We start from the raw sequence: 17,345 nt of genomic DNA, 5'->3' as shown, positions 1-17,345 counted from the left end.
TTTTGGGGGGCACAAGCCAGCAAAAGGAATAAAAATCAGAGTTAGGCAGCAAATTTTATTCATACAGAGGTACATGTTAGTGGCAATGCATGCACCTTCTCACACAAAGTCTCTTACATACATACAATGCATGCATGCCTACAAAGAGACACTTTTTCGTACACTTCTCCTGTGGCTGCCTAAATCATCCTGCAAGGAAGAGGATGGGCTGGAAGGAAATGATGGGGGAGAGAGAATGGAGCATGAAAGAAGCCAAGGATGCAAGCAGGATGGGGGTAAAAGCTTATCGGATAGTTAACTAGTCCCTCGACTAATCACTTTCCCCCCTTACTGCCTCTACCAGCAGCAGATAGCAGCAGCAGCAGTCAGGGAATAGGAGCCGGTGCTGGGAGGAGCAGGCTTAAAAACCGATACCCCCCAGCACCATCTCCATGGTGGGGCAGGGGCGTCCGGGGGTAGTGGGGACTAGGTGCAGCTGGAAATCAGCTGATTCCTAGCTCAGGCCCAGTACCAGATGCTGTAGCTTTGCTTTTTAAATGTATTAAGAGCCTGCTGGCTGTGGGGACCAGAAGCGATCTGGGAAGGCTGATTCCGGGTTCCCCCCACTGCACATCGGCCTTTTAAATGTATTAAGAGCCAACAGGTTCTTAATACATTTAATAGGCAGAGCCACAGCGGGATTAGCATAACTTTCCAAACAGGAGTATTTTTTCACCTGAATGAAAAATTTGGTTAGCACATACAGAAATCAAATTGATGTCTACCTTTACTAAAATAAAAGCGACGAGGAGTCCTGTGGCACCTTATAGACTAACTGAAGTGTAGGAGCATAAGCTTTCGTGGGCAAAGACCCACTTCGTCAGATGCATGCATGACTCCTCATCGCTTTTGCAGATTCAGACTAACACGGCTACCCCTCTGATACTTTACTAAAATATTTCTTGATTACAGTGAATGCTAAAACTCAACCCTCTTAGAGCTGTCCTTGGTAGCTAAGTAAGACAATTGTGGTGTCACTCAGTATAGTTAGTTAGCTTTGGTTTTTGGTGTTAACAACTGCTGTATTTTAGAGTCAAATGCCAACAGCCTTTTCTCATCTAATGCATTTACTCATGTCAATATTAATACTGCCTATAACATATTTTTTCTTACAAAAGGGCAGTGAATATATGGATTTTTCTTGTATTCAATTGGTAATGAATTGCAAAAATATTAGCATGAACACCAGAAAGTTTCACATCAGATAATTGTTGATATTCAGTTTACATTAAATAATAGGTTTGTTTACAAGTTCGTAGATCTTAATTCTAGAGGGTCATGTTCATTTAGCTTCTGTTACTACATAACATAGCTGACAGAATTCCACCAAGTGACTTCTATTCCAAGCCTATAACATATGATTGAACTGCAGCATATCTTTTAGAGAGACAGCTAGACTTTGTTTAATTTAAATATTGATTGATATATGTGTGTGCATGCGTGTATACTACACAACATTTTGTTGGGAACCATGTGTGGTTTCTACCACATATTCCAGTCTTAACTATTCCCCCTTTTTATTTCTTTACACATCCTTTTATTAAATAACACCTTCTCACTGCCCCAAACATAGATATTTGGTGTAGGAGTTGGTCTTGTTGAGAAAGGAAATTTGGTAAGGAGATCCGGCCAATACAGTAATAAAAGACGATAATGGCATTCTATGGGAACAAAGTTAAGGTTCTGGTGAATGGTAGGTGTAGTATTATTACTGTGTGTGCCCATGGATAGAGGAAAAGAGGATACATGCTGTTAGGTGACAACTACTCATTCCTTTGCTTTCGTGGATTTGAGTCAGAGGTGTGTGTGTGTGTGTGTGTGTAGCAGTGCTAACTGCTTCACAACAGTTCTTTGCAATACTTGACAGATTGGTTAAGTGTTTAGATTTGTAGGAATGCAAAAGTGCAGCAGCATGAACCCAGCGTGCATGAATGTTTTCTCCACCATGACAGAAAATTGTAGCTTTTGGTGAAGATTTTATGTGGGCCTGTCCTCGTCAATGAATCATCCGTCAAAATTTGTGTGAGTCTAGTCTCCACTAACAAGGTTTATTTACATAGTACACAAGCTTTCAATTATAATATGAATACTGCCTAAATATGATACTAAATGCATTAAAGCCCATTTTACATCAGAACTAGTCAGTATCTGCTCTATGTCAACTTCTATATAAACAGATCAAATAGTTCTTTCCTAAATATAGGAATTTTGATGGACTCATGGATGCTGATTCCATTAAAAGGTTGTTTACACAGTGATAGCTGAAGTACTTTTTTCTATTGGAACTATTGTTTTAGATGCTAAAAATGTACAGTTCTTTGTCCAAACTCATTTTATTGTTATATTTTCAAACAAGGATAATAAAATAGCTGTAAACAGCAAATTTAAGAGGATTTTTTTAATAACAGAATGGCACACAAGATAAGAAATTAGATTTATTTGAGATGGCTTCCCTGTACAAGTACCTCCAAGTCTTCTAGTTTTCTTCTTGTTGTGAAGTCTTTGTTCCACAGTTGTTTTGGTGTTTGTTTTGAAATGCTAAATGATCTGTTCATCATACTCTTGCTCATTTCTGGAAGCAAAATGATCAAAGAGAAGGTTATTAGTTTTTTAATTAATGCAAGCTTAAAGAATGATCACTGTGCTTCAAAGTTGGAAGTGCTTACAGTCATACACAATCTCAGTGCAATGAAAATATTCAGCAAGACATCACCTAGCTATTTGTGATGAAAATTGAAACACTTTGGCAATAAGATTAGGCTCTAGTTCCTGTAGTTAAGTGTTGAGCTATGATTGAGCTTTTTTTAAACTTCTCTTCACTTTATTTTTAATAAAGAGATGTGCGGAACTATCCACAACGGGAACGTAGCTTGTCAAGGATAAAGTGCAGCATTCAATTTCCAATTTCCTTCTTCCTCAAAGTGTAGTGTCATTTTTGCTTTACAGTAAATTTGTATTCTTCATGGTTGGACTCATCAACTTCGCTTCCCCTGTCCCTTTTTTGTTTTGTTTTGTTTTGTTCCTCCTCAAAGTAATCAAACTGAGACTGTAAGCTTGTGGCAAACTCTTCCAGGAAATTGGCTCTGCACCCAACCCAGACTTGACTTTTAAAGCTTTCTGCTAGTTTTGCCAAATATTTCAAGTATCACAGCCTTCATGATATTTATAATGCAATTCCAGTTGGCATGTTCTTTTGTATAACAGTTGTTCTTCACTTTGAGTTTCATGGTTTTCCTTGACATTGTCCGTTCCATTTTTCCAACAGTATTGAATGCCCTTATAGTCCACTACAGTTGTTTTACAAGGTTCAGTATGGGTAAGTCTACACTGAAGCACTATTTTGGGATACTTCTGGTATCCCGAAGTAGCAAATTACATATCTTGACAGCACATTCATTATTTCAAAATAGCTATGGAAATAACAGACTCATTATGCCAATATCCCTGTAATTCTCATTCCAGGAGGAGTAAGGGACATTTTGGAATAGTGGTTTATTTTAAATAAAATATTTCAAAATACATTCAAAATAAGCTACACAATTTGCATAGCTCAAATTGTGTAGCTTATTTTGAACTATGGCTGCAGCGTAGATGCACCCTATGGCAGCATCTCATGTCTGACAGGGATTTTTAGAACTGGGAGAATTTCTTTTCCAGTCTAGGTAAGATTGTTACACAGAAACTGCCATTGCCTGCGTGATGACACCCCCTCCCCCCAAAAAAAAGTTTCTGAAGAAATCTAAGAAGATTTATGGTAAGAATTGTGCATGTCACATGCACAGCCAGTGGGGTTAATCGTTTGATATCTGCTTGAAGACCTTCATAGTTTGCAGACATGTTACTAGAATTATTTTATGACTGACCACTGCTGTTTGTTTCCATAAAAAGTTTGCAGTCTGGAAAAGTGACTTTCTTGTGTGGTTTTCAGTTGGTGTAAACGTGGAGAAATACTCACCATGTAAGCAATACTGTAAAATGACAGGTAACTGATCAGCATGAGCAATACCAGAACCTGAATCTACTATCAAAGAAGGGTATTTTGCCTGTTTGACTTAACTTACAATGAATTGCAAAGCCATCCATCAAATTAGCTCAGTGAAGTCATCTCAGATGATGGTTTTCAACACATAGGATGGGTGACTTTTCCCTTTGTTTTCATAGCATTTGACATGCTCACTTAGAAATGGGTCAAATTCAGCAAAGACTTCAAGAATACCTACATAATTTCCATTCAGAGGTCAACTGATAACTTCCTCCTTTTCTTTAAATTCTAGCCTGTATTTAGTGAGAAGCTCAACAGTTGTCGCAATGTGTCTTAAAACTTCCTTCCAGAAAACAATTTACATTAGTAGCAGCTATGTCCATCTCCCTGTCCATGTATTGTTACCTTGTGACTGTAGTAGTCATGCAGCCATGGCATTGCACTGGTCCATCCTGTTTGCTTGAGAACAAGTCTTCTGCTTTTTTTTTTTAATCCAAAATGTCCGGCAACATGAATGTGCTAAGGCTGTTAGGTGGTTTTAAAAGCCTTTGCGGGCAAAACAGTACTGCGTTTGTGGACTTAGAATACAATAATCAACCAATGCTTATAATAATATTTGGTAGATTTCATTGAAAAAGAAGAGGTGGGGAATACTTTTTTTTTTATATTTGTACTTTCACTTGGAAGCTATAAATTTGTCATGGCAAGTCTGAAAATTGAACAGACCTTGGTTAATACACAGGATTAAAAAAAACCACCTCGTCTATTATTGAAGAAGGCTGTATATTATACTATGCTAATAACAAAAATATCCTCTTTGCCACTACTAATTTCTCTGTCTTCTATACAGAGAGGTGATAAGAAAAGTGGTTCATCTCTTTAATCATCATTTTTGTCCTGCAACTCAGGAACAAATGCCTTTTCTTTTGCCTTCTTTGAAGGAAACAAATTCATATCCATATCTTCACTTTGGTTCTCTTTTTTTAAAGGGTTGGTCAGTATCTTTGGAAGATGATTCTGAAGCAGTACCACCAGAAAAATAGTTGAGTCTCTTGTTTATAATTTTCTCTTCATAATTCAGTGTTCCCTTTTGCTGCTGTACTTGGAAATTGTCAACCAGACATCTCATAGAAGAATACTAAACAAGTACTGTGCATTGCTGTCATCAGCAGGTGGCAATTATTGCTGCTAATTAGCACCCTCATCACCAGCAACTTAACATCTGAAAAAAATTAAATATGAACTTTGAAAGCTTAGGAAACTGGGACAAAATTAGTATCAGCAGGGGGAATTAATGATTTTTTTCTCTTCTTTTTTAGTGTTAGCACTAATAGGATCAAAATCTCCCCTGTATTTAGGGTATATTTCAATAATCAGAGGTCCCCCAGGAAACCAGATGCCTGGGTCTGCAGGCAAGTCGGGTCTCAAGATATTCTGTTTCTCACCTATAGTTTTCTTCATAATATTTTCCATAGCTCCATTTCTTTGGTTTTCTTTCCATACCTTCTAGATACAGATTCATCTAGTAACTATTGTACATTAAAGGTAATCCGTCATTATAACTTATTTTCTGAAACTCATTCTGTTAATGCAGATCCCCTTCACAATATTAACCCTTCATATTATTAGAATGGAAGGATTGTCTAGTGGCAAAAGTATGCATGAGGATGTACGAGATCTGGCTCTACCACAAATCTCCTACTCAACCTTGAGTGAGTCACGTAATCTCTTTGGTTTGAGTGTCCCATCAGTAACACTGAGATTTACTTTCTCTGACTTTTTTTTCTGTTCTAATTAGACAGTATCTACACTCAGTTTACAATCGTATTGCATGCTTGTGCAATGGCTAATATTTGAGCCTCCAACATTAGCTGAGGGTTTTAAGTGCTACTCCACTTACAAAAATGATATTAAATTAACTCAGCAGTCAGATGAGTGAGGAGTAAGTCCTTTTTCTTTCTTACTTTTCTGAATATAGACTATCAGTTGGAGAAGTGTTGTAAAGAAGGTGGAAAGAGAAAGCAATTTGAGAAAAATAATGAACTGACATTACTTTTACTTACTGATAATCATCATGAGACTGCAATAGTGAATCCCAGTCACAGAAAACAGGTCATGGGTAAAATGATGGCTGTTTGTAATAGGTATTGCTGAGGAGTTCAATAGGAAGAGATAATATTTCTGCTGAATCAGTGTCTCTTAGGAGAACGACGTTCTAAGGATATATATAGAGCGATTAAATAGTTGAAAGGTATTTGGAATACTTTCAAATACACACTCTAGTTTCTAAAAGGCTGTTACTTTGTGTAAGAAATAAAACTTTTCAAGTTTAAAAATACATTATTCATCACGCTCTAAAACATTTTACTTTAAAGTGGATGAGTTCATTTGCACCTGTAGTGTAGGTAGTCTGGCATTTCCCCACTCAAGAATAAAATAAGCAATTTATTATGCTTACAAAACTGACAAGAAGAGGCTTGTACTTCAGCTCCTAATTTTGAACCAAGTACTATACATAAAAATGGTTTATAGCTTTGGAATTATTTTTACCTCCTAGTTGGTATTATCTGTTTCTATATTTTTACTGCTTTTAGAAATTTTCTAGCATGTAAATTACTTCATCTTATGATGGTTATGCTATGTTGCTGTTCCCTTTGCAATTAAACAGTGTAATATTATTTTCAATGTTGATTTATTTTTCCTAGTAACCTGGGGTTCAAGAGTGAGTGCTCTGTGTATGGAGGACGGGTATGCACTGCACAGGAGTTCTTCAGCAAAGATACTCTGACATAATGGTTTCTATGATACAAACTTAATTAAATGACAGCTAACACAAACATCAGTAAACCTTAGAAAATGTAATCTGTACCGCAAGCAAAAGACAGTAAGAGTTTCATCTAGGGGAATTGGGTGGTCAGAGTCATAGGAAAAGGAGGTGTAACAAAAAAAGATTTTGGATGGATTTGAATGGATGTCTAGAGATGCCAGAGTTGAAGTGTCACCGCAGATGAAGTGTGGACAAAAATTTTAGTTGTAGGGAAAAAGAAGGAAAGATTTACTGTGGAAACCATAAAGGAACAACTAACTGAAATTGGTGACATCCTGTATATAGTCCTCTTACTAAAGGTGCCTCTGGCTTTTTCTGGGAGGATTCTGTGTACTGCAACCTAGCCCTAGAGACTACAACTCCCATGAGCCCTTGAGGAAACCAGGAAGGGAAGGCTTGTCCGGGCATGTGGCGAGATGGTCTCAGAGTCTGGGATTCTTCATTTTTGGGACAGAGGAGCCAAGCTGCTGTGGAGGAGCCTTATCCAGTCCAGGAGCTGTTATGTTGCAGCTACAGCCTGGGTCTTAGAGCCTTTGGGACTTGGATCTAGCAGGCTGCTCCTGCTGATTGCCCTAGAGGGGAGAGACACTGGCTGTGCCTGTGGCTCAGAAGGACTACACAACAACCAGCACACAGGAGGAGGCTGTAAGTAAATGAGCTCTTTGGGAAAGTGCTGCCTGGGACAGACCTCAGAGATTTAGACTAACTCTGGGTCCAAAGAGAGGCAGAGTGTCCAGCATAGGGAACAAGAACTGCTGGCATTTGATGGAGCCTGCTCCAGTGGCAGAGGGAGTTTGCAGCTGGCTGCATAGCATGGACTAACATATATACAACCTACAGAGAACCTCCACTGCTGCTGCAGATCTTCAAACATGCCCATGCAAGCAAGTGTCTGGGACTCTGAGTCCAGAGGAGTGTACACTCTGGGGTGGAATAAATGCTGGCAGCGCAAATGCCAGCTAGATAAGTTCCTATTACTTCTGTGTATTTTGTTAATTGATTTTATTCACTGTTAATCTGTTAAATCCAGTTTCTTTAAGTTGTTAAGTAAAGGTGTATTCATTTTAATATAATCAATTAGATGTATATTATTTATAATTGTTCTCATGGAGTTAGATCCAGATTATTGCTGGAATTATTTTATTCCTGGAGGCTCCTAAGGCACACGATTAAGTCTGTACGGGGCTAGCCAGGTGGAGACACTGACATTGTATATTTTTTATGAGCAAGGGGGTGGATAGGGAATCCCCAATTAAACAACATTTCCACTGGGGTACTCAGGATCTCCTTTTATGTTAAAACCATCAGGTTCCCAGGCACAACTGTGAATGTGATCTGTTCCCGAGTAACCCGAGGAGGAAAAAGGGGGTTACATGTACAAGGGACAAGAAGAGAGGAAAGAACTGAACATAACATGGACTATTTAGGTTACACGGTGGATAATGACAGAGATGGTGAAGTTGAGGAAAAAGGAAGAATTTGGGAAAAGGATCATAAACAATAACTTCAGCTAGTTTAAATTTGATGTCATAGACCCTTCCTGAGTTTAGCTTTTGCCACAAGCTTAAATTGAACTTCAGATTTGCCTCTGTTTTTGTGGATATTTTATACTGTAGAGAAGGAGAGATGGGTCTAAAGACAGATGACCACACATACAGCTGACTCACATGTAGTTGTTCAAAGCTCCTGGCCCTTTGATTCAGATCAGCAAAGGAATGACAGGTTAAGACATGTGAACTCATATAAGTGCAAAGAAAAAAGAGAAGAAGTGAAAGAACACAAACATTAGAGAATGATACTAAGAATAGGAAAAAGTAGAAGAGAAGAGCCACCAATGCAGAAGCTAAAGGAGGTATCAAGAAAATCAGGGGACAATATAGTAAAAAAACAAAGCAGTCAGAGTACACAAAATATAGGATTAAACAGTGTAAAGGAAACGTATAGGACAAGCAAAGTATAATGCAAAAGAAAACTTTTTGCCATTGTAAAATAGGTAAGTCTGATTGGTGTGTGTGTGTGTATATATATATATATATATATATATATATAAACTTGAAAATAAGAAACATTATTTTGTCTTTAATATGTTTAGTGTATATTGTATTATATATACACTAAACATATTAACGACAAAATAATGTTTCTTATTTTCAAGTTTCCAGGATATATTATGTTTTGACAGATATCATATTAAAACAACCAAATTTTAATGCACTGTTTTATTTTCCTTAATTGTGCTTACAGAGGAAAAATAGAAAGATTTGTTGAAGATTACTGTCATGTTTGTATGATTTGTACGTATTCAATTCAACAGTAAAATTAAAATGTCCATAAAATAAATAAATAAATAAATAAAAATCTGAAGGGATATTAAAGATAAAATAGAATGGATTAAAATGCATGTTCTCCAGGATTTTCTGAACTAGTCAACATTATAAAATCTGCGTATATATCTTTTCATGAGCTGTGACATCACAATGTGTTCTTCAGATTAGTTTTAATGTTCAAGTAAATTCTTTAATTAAATTCAGCTCTCTTTTATTTAAAGCTGTCTTTTGGGGAGATATTGCCTTAGATGATGAAGACTTAAAAATCTTTCAAATTGACAGGACAATCGACCTTACACAGCATTCAAATGAAAGACTTGGACATAACACAGGTATGATAATAACGGTGTGACTTTTATATTTTAAATTATTCATTCATTCATTTGTTTAACCATAACAAATTTGCTTTCTAAGAGGCAATGAAAAGTCATGGCATTTTGATTTTATTCCCAGTATTTCTAGTGAAAATTCTTTCCTGGAACATATAGAGTTTAGTATTCAGATGAGGCCAATTCATGGTCTGGCTTACACGCAGCACAGGAGAGTAAGGAGTTTCAAGGCTCCATTCAAAGTATCAGGACAGGTTCTAGAATGAGTGAAATCTTAGCTCTTCCCCTTTACATGCCTCCTGGCACAGCTGTGCCGATCTGCTGGGGGAATGTGTACTGATGTGAAACTGAAAGAGAGATTTTCCTCAGGGAATCACAGTCTCCCTCTTAGGCTGCTCCAGGAGATACACTGCCATATATTGTTTCTATTTAATGGAATACTCCAGGAATTTGTCAAAATACCTTGGGGCCTGATTACTCATTACATTCTTTATTTGTTTCAATCAACATTGAAACAACGATAAACGACAGCAAAACTGGTCTTAGAGATAGCTGTATAAATATTTACTAGACAAGTGTGAGTGTATATCTGTATCTACTATGATTAAAGTATTTGTGTATGTATGTATATATAATTCGGAAGTACCAGAAGCTGCAATCAATTTTAGCTCTCTGTCGTGTTAAAGCACCATACATGAACACAGAAAATCTAAAAAAACTTAAACAATGACTGGTCCTGTAGCACCTTAGAGACTAACAAAAAAAATGTAGATGGTATCATGACCTTTTGAGAGCACAACCCACTGCTTCAGACGAAACTGAGTTCCTTCTGCATAGCTGTAGGTCCCAGTCATGTAGACCTCTCCAGTAGTGTTTGGGGTCATTTGTGGAAAATGGGATTTAAAGGAAAAGTGACATATGAGGAGTGCAGAAGAAACATGCAAACATAATATTTTGAAATACATTTACTTTTTAAACTATATGTGTAAATTTCACTAGTCCCCATCTGACCCTCAATATTTGCCAACATTAATTTGGCGATTTGTTTATAGATGTTGCAGCAGAAGTGTCTCTTGAGGAGTGATTTGAAGTAAAGAGCCAATTCAGATTAAGATAGCCATTCTGATCATTAATTTTTCTTATCATTATGTTAAAATATTTTTCAGTGATTTACTTTTCTTTGTAACTAGGTAAAATAATTAGAATAAGTGTATATTATCCTAGCATTTTCTTTTATTTTCTTCTTAAGCCAGCTAGGCATGATCATCTTTGATCTTTCTAGATCAAGATTGGATTGAAAAATTCACTGACTCTTATTATCATGTTCTCAAACAAATCATTTTAATTGACTTTGAAGTTTTTCAGGTCCTGGTTTTTCTGACAAAATGTAGAGAGCAAGGTCATAATTTCCCTTTAAAGTAGATTTAGACTGAGTGATTTATTTGACCTGCAGTCTTTTGTTTTAATATCTCTTATGAATTCTTTGAAAATGACAAATATATTTTTTGGTGATTGTTGGATAGATACAAGATATTTTTAAGCTGTTTCTTATCATATTTAATGTTTTATTTAATTTTCTTCTCTTCCCTGTGTTAGGGTGTATTCATTATCCCAATCAAGTAAAAGTATTCTTATTTTCAGAGGCAGATTGTGGTACCATGTTAAGGACCAGATTCTGGCCACTATAATCCTCAGACAGTCCCTATGGGAGATTATAGGAATAGTAGAAACAGAACTGAGCCCTAAAGTCCTGATTCAACTTCTGGTACAATTAGCAGGAGCTGGACTGGGTCCAAAGTGATCATTTCATGACTTGTTCTGTTGTTTTGGCAGATTTGGAGTATTTAGCTTGAAAAGTATTGGTCTCATTGTACTTTATAAAAACATGATTTTTCTAAATTCAGAATATACCATAATGACAAACACTTAAAAAGTAGCAAACACTTAAAATGTGTGCTTAACTGCCATCAGCCACAATATCTTTATATATTTATTGAATAGATTACAAGTTTTGTTGATAAATATAGTAGTGTTGACATATTATACTTAGATTTCTGTAAGGCATTTGATTTTATACTGCATTACATTTTGATTAAAAACTAGACTTATATAAAATTAATTTGGCACACATTAAATAGATATAAAAACTGGTTGACAGGATTTGAAATAAAACCACAATTGGAGAATTGTCATAATCTTGATATTTTTCTGGGGGTGTCCTGCAAGGGTTGGTTCTTTCCCTTATGCTATTTAACATTTTTCTCAATGACCTGGAAGAAAATATAAAGTCATCATTGATAAAGTTTACAGACAACAAAGAACTAGGGGAGTGATAAGTAATGAAGTGGCTGGGTCATTTATTTAGAGCAATTTAGATTACTGGGTAAACCTGTGTGAAAGCAAACAATACACATTTTAATACAGTTAAATATAAACATACATCCTGGAATAAAGAATGGAGGCCATACATAAAAGATGGGCAACTCTATCCCAGGATTCAGTGACTCTAAAGAAGATTTTGGCCATTATGTTGGATTATCAGATGTCCCAATGTGATGCTGTGGCCAAAAGAGGTAATGCAATCCCGGGATGCATAACCAGGGAAGTATCAAATAAGAATGACCTGTGCTGTACTCGGAGTACAAGGGTTTAAGAAGAAGAAGAAGAAGAAGAAGATTTTACCTCTGTATGTAACCTGGTGTGACCGCTGCTGAAATAATGTGCTAACATCCACAATTCAAAACAGATGTTGATAAATAGTAGCAGTTTTAGAGAAGAGCCACCAGAATGATTAAAGCATTAGAAAACATGCCTTTATAATGATGGTCAAGGAATTCAATCTACTTAATTTAGCAAAGAGAAGGTTAAAGGATTACTTCATTAGTCTATAAGTACTTACTTGGGGAATAAATATTTAATAATGGGCTCTTCAATCTAGCAGAGAAAGACATAAGAGAAACATAACCCAGTGGGCTGGAAGTTAAAGACAGACAAATTCAGACTGGAAATAAGGTCTGAATTTTTAACGATGAGCCTAATTAACAATTGGATCAATTTACCAAGGACAATGGTAGCTTCTCCATTATTGACATTTTTAAAATCAAGATGGGATTTTTGTCTAAAAGTTCTGTCCTGGGAATTATTTTGAGGAAAATCCATGGTCTATGCCAGGGTTGGCCACATATGGTATATGTGCCATAATTGGCATGCAAGATAACTTTGAATGGCACTCAAGGAGCCTGTGCTGCTGTTGGAGCCTCACGGGTGGCGCGTAGTCATGAGAATGCAGCACCAGGTCCGAAGGGCAGGCAGGGAGGTGAAGAAAGCAAATTCACTCCCCCACACAGGCTGCAGAGCTACATGGTAAGGAGCATGCTCCCCCCCACCATAGATAAGTCCCGCCCATCACTGGGCATCCGCCTCAGTTGCTCCTCCAGGGCAGGCTGCAGATTGGGCTGTGCAGAGCCTGGCTGGGCAGGATGGGTTCTCATGGTACGTGGCACCCTCTCCGTTCCACAGCAGCAGGTTAGGCAGTGCTGCTCCTGTTGGTGGTGGGAGGAGGTGGCGCTGGGGCTGAGGACCCTGTACATGCAGGATGCAGGTGGGGGTTCAGGGACCTTCGAGGCTTTGCACCCATGGGGACTTGGTCTGGGGGCATGTAGATCTGTAAATACAAGTGAATAAGTTAAATCTTGGCACACCATTTCTGAAAGGTTGCCAACTCCTCGCCTATGCAATACATGAGGTCAGACTAAATGATCACAGTGTCCCCTTCTGATTATGGGACCTATGAGGTTATGAAAAGCATATGTCAACGTTCAATGCATGTTTAAATCCTTAGCTGATTCACAACCTTTTTGTAGATCTTTTTGTTCCTCTACCATATAGAGTGAGATGACCCAGTAGCTGGAAAAAGGAAGTATAAATGGTTATAAATGTTAAAGTAATCTGTTGAAAGTAAAATTTCTGAACTCAAACTAAAATCTTTGAAATTAGACTGTTTCTTCTTTAAAAATGTTGCTATTGCTTACCAATGTGATTTTAAAAAAACCTTAAAAAAGCCTTTTATAGAGATATTTAGATTACTAGGAAAGAGACTGAAATCCAGGACCTTTATGGTGGCATTCTCAGAAATGCTTCCGGTTCCACGCGCAGGGCCAGGTAGGAAGGCAGAGCTTCAGAGTCTCAATGCGTGGATGAGACGATAGTGTAGGGAAGAGGGGTTTAGATTTATTAGGAACTGGGGACACTTTTGGGAGAGGGGAAGCCTATACAGGAAGGATGGGCTCCACCTAAACCAGGGTGGAACCAGACTTATGGCACTGAACATTAAAAAGGCCATAGAGCAGTTTTTAAACTAGGAGATGGGGGAAAGCTGATTGGTGCAGAGAAGCAAGTAAATCGGACGGAGACTTCTCTTAGAGGAGAATCCATTGATAGAGATTCTCTAGGCTGTAGTCAGAAAGAGAGGAGGAGAGAGGGTAAACAAGGGGCCAGAGCAGACAAACAACCACGTACAAAGGAATCTAATACAACAGGAAAGGGCAGACAAACAGTGGCAGATTTTTAAAGTGCTTCTACACAAATGCTAGAAGTTTGAAAAAGATGGGTGAACTAGAGTACCTTGTATTAAAGGAGGAGATTGACATAATAGGCAACACAGAAACCTGGTGGAATGAGGAAAATCTGTGGGACACAATCATACCGGGATATAAAATATATCGGTAGGATAGAACAGGCCGTGTGAGTGGCGGAGTGGCACTATATGTGAAAGATAACGTAGAATCAAATTAAATAAAAATCTTTAATGAATCAACATGTTCAATAGAATCACTATAGATAGTAATTTCATGCTCAATAATAAGAATATAGCAGTAGGGATATACAGGCAGTCCCCGGGTTACGTACAAGATAGGGACTGTAGGTTTGTTCTTAAGTTGAATCTGTATGTAAGTCGGAACTGGCGTCCAGATTCAGCGGCTGCTGAAACTGACTGCCAGTTCTGACTTACATACAGAATCAACTTAAGAACCCCAGGCGTCCCCAAGTCAGCTGCTGCTGAAACTGATCAGCAGCTGATTCCAGGAAGCCCGGGGCAGAGCAACTCTGCCTCGGGCTTCCTGTAGTCAGCGCTGGTCAGTTTCAGCAGAAGCTGACTTGGGGACGCCTGGGGCAGAGCAGCTGGGGTGCTGCCGGGTTGGTCCAGTAGTGCCCAGAGCGGCGCTGCAGGACCAATCGGCAGCGCCCCAGCTGCTCTGCCCCAGGGTCCAAAACAAAAGCCTGGTCTGCTTGGGGGGGGCACACTAGCTGCGTCCCCCCCCAGCAGACCAGGGACACGGGGAGCAGAGCCGCAGCGGCAGCGGGGTGCCCAGCAGACCACAGGTACCAGGACTGAAGCGGCAGCAGCAGCGGGTTCCCGCGCTTCTGAGGCTTTTGTAGATACAAAAGGAGCAATCAAGGACAATAAAGCCATTGCAGAGAAGCTAAATGATTTCTTTGCATTAGTCTTCATGACTGGGGATGTTGGGGAGATTCCCAAACCCGCACCGTCCTTTGTGGGAGATGAATCTGAGGAACTGTCCTGGATTGAAGTGTTATTAGAGGAGGTTTTGGAACGAATAGAAAAACGTAATGTGAACAAATCACCGGGACTGGATGGTATTCACCCAAGGGTTCTAAAAGAACTCAAATGGGAAATTGTAGAACTATTAACTGTGGTTTATAATCTATCCCTTAAATCGGCTTCCGTACCTACTGACTGGAAGATAGCTAACATGACACCAATATTTAAAAAGGGTTCTAAAGGTGATCCCAGCAATTACAGACTGGTAAGTCTAATGTCGGTACTGGGCAAATTAGTTGAAGCAATAGTTAAGAATAAAATTGTTAGGCACGTAAAAGAACATAATTTGTTTGGCAAAAGTCAACATGGTTTCTGTAAAGGGAAATCCTGTCTTACTAATCTATTAGAGTTTTTTGAAGGGGTTAACAAATATGTGGACAAGGGAGATCCAGTAGATACAGTATACTTAGATTTTCAGAAAGCCTTTGACAAAGTCCCTCACCAAAGGCTCTTGTGTAAATTACATTGTCATGGGATAAGAGGGAAGGTCCTTTCATGGATTGAGAACTAGTTAAAAGAGAGGAAACAAAGGATAGGAATAAAAGGTAAATTTTCAGAATGGAGAGGGGTAACTAGTGGTGTCCCCCAAAGGTCAGTCCTAGGACTAATCCTATGCAACTTATTCATAAATGATCTAGAGAAAGGGACAATCAGTGAGGTAGTAAAGTTTGCGGATGATACTAAACTGTTTAAGATAGTCAAGACAGAAGTAGACTGTGAAGAACTTCAAAAAGTTCTCACAAAACTGAGTGACTGGGCAACAAAATGGCAAATGAAGTTTAATGTGGATAAGTGTTAAGTAATGCACATTGGAAAAAATAACCCCAACTATAAGAACAGTATGATGGGGGCTAATCTGGCTACGACAAATCAGGAAAGAGATCTTGGAGTTATCGTGGATAGTTCTATGAAAACGGCCACACAGTATGCTGCGGCGGTCAAAAGGGCAAATAGAATATTAAGAATTATTAAGAAAGGGATAGAAAATAAGACACAGAATAACTTACTGCCCAGTATAAAACTATGGTATGCCCATATCTTGAGTACTGTGTACAGATGTGGACTCCTCACCTCAAAAAAGATATTTTGGCCTTGGAAAGGGTTCAGAAAAGGAAAACTAAAATGATCAGGGGTTTGGAATGGGTCCCATATGAGGAGAGACTAAAGCGACTGGGACTTTTCTGTTTAGAAAAGAGTAGACTAAGGGTATGTCTACACTACAAAGTTAATTCGAACTAACAGATGTTAGTTCGAATTAACTTTAATAGGCGCTACACAGGCAAACTGCTAGTTCAATCTTAATTCAAACTAGCGGAGCGCTTAATTCGAGCCAGGTAAACGTCATTCCACGAGGACTAACGCCTAGTTCGAATTAAGTAGTTCGAATTAAAGGCTGTGTAGCCACTTAATTCGAACTAGTGGGAGGCTAGCCCTCCCCAGCTTTCCCTGGTGGCCACTCTGGGCACCACCAGGGAAACTCTTCTGCCCTCCTCCCAGCCCCGGAGCCCTTAAAGGGGCACGGTCTGGCTACGGTGCCCATGCCAGGTGCAAGCCTTCCAGCACCCAGCCAGCAGACCCTGCACCTGGCACAGCTCGAGCCAGCCACCTGTTGCTACCCAGCCCTCTGCCTCTTCCCGGGAACAGGCTGGCGGCTCCCAGGAGCCTGCCCAGGTCTGCAAGAGGCGGGCGCCCGCCTGGTCTAGTGCGGAGATCGTGGACCTCATCCATGACCTCCGCACTATGCACAGGAAAGTGGCCGTCTAGGGCAGGATAGCTGCCAGCCTGGCCACCCAGGAGCAGGTGTGCGTGAAAATGAAGGTGGTCCAGTTAGACACCCGGCCCTGAGCCCTGAGCTTAGAATGGCCATACTGGGTCAGACCAAAAGTCAATCTAGCCCAGTAGCCTGTCTGCCGACAGCAACCAATACTAGGTACCCTGGAGGGGATGGACCGAAGACAATGACCAAGCCTTGTGCCATCCCTCTCCAGCCTTACACAAACAGAGGCCAGGGACACCATTTCTAGCCCCTGGCTAATAGCACTCCATGGACCCAACCTCCATGACTTTGTCTCACTTTTCTTTAAACTCTGTTATAGTTCTAGCCTTCACAGCCTCCTGCAGCAAGGAGTTCCACAGGTTGATTATTTGCTTTGTGTGAAGAAGAACTTTCTGTTATTAGTTTGAAGCCTGCTACCCATTCCTTTCCTGTGGTGTCCTC

General features: G+C 39.2%; 1 protein-coding gene across 2 annotated transcripts in view; it reads left to right on the top strand.

Moving 5' to 3' along the window:
- The window catches only part of TLL1 (tolloid like 1), a 390,438-nt gene that overhangs the window by 258,515 nt on the left and 114,578 nt on the right, over positions 1-17,345 (top strand). For both annotated transcript variants that reach the window (XM_075930162.2, XM_089777936.1), the window contains exon 6: positions 9,397-9,507. In XM_075930162.2, coding sequence (XP_075786277.2) covers positions 9,397-9,507 — 111 coding nt within the window. The remainder of the gene's footprint in view (positions 1-9,396; positions 9,508-17,345) is intronic.

This window comes from Pelodiscus sinensis, chromosome 4 (assembly GCF_052426305.1).
Source record: "Pelodiscus sinensis isolate ZL-2025 chromosome 4, ASM5242630v1, whole genome shotgun sequence".
Lineage (NCBI taxonomy): Eukaryota > Metazoa > Chordata > Testudines > Trionychidae > Pelodiscus > Pelodiscus sinensis.
The sequence above is the reverse complement of the archived record's forward strand: the minus strand, read 5'-3'. Positions and strand labels throughout refer to the sequence as shown.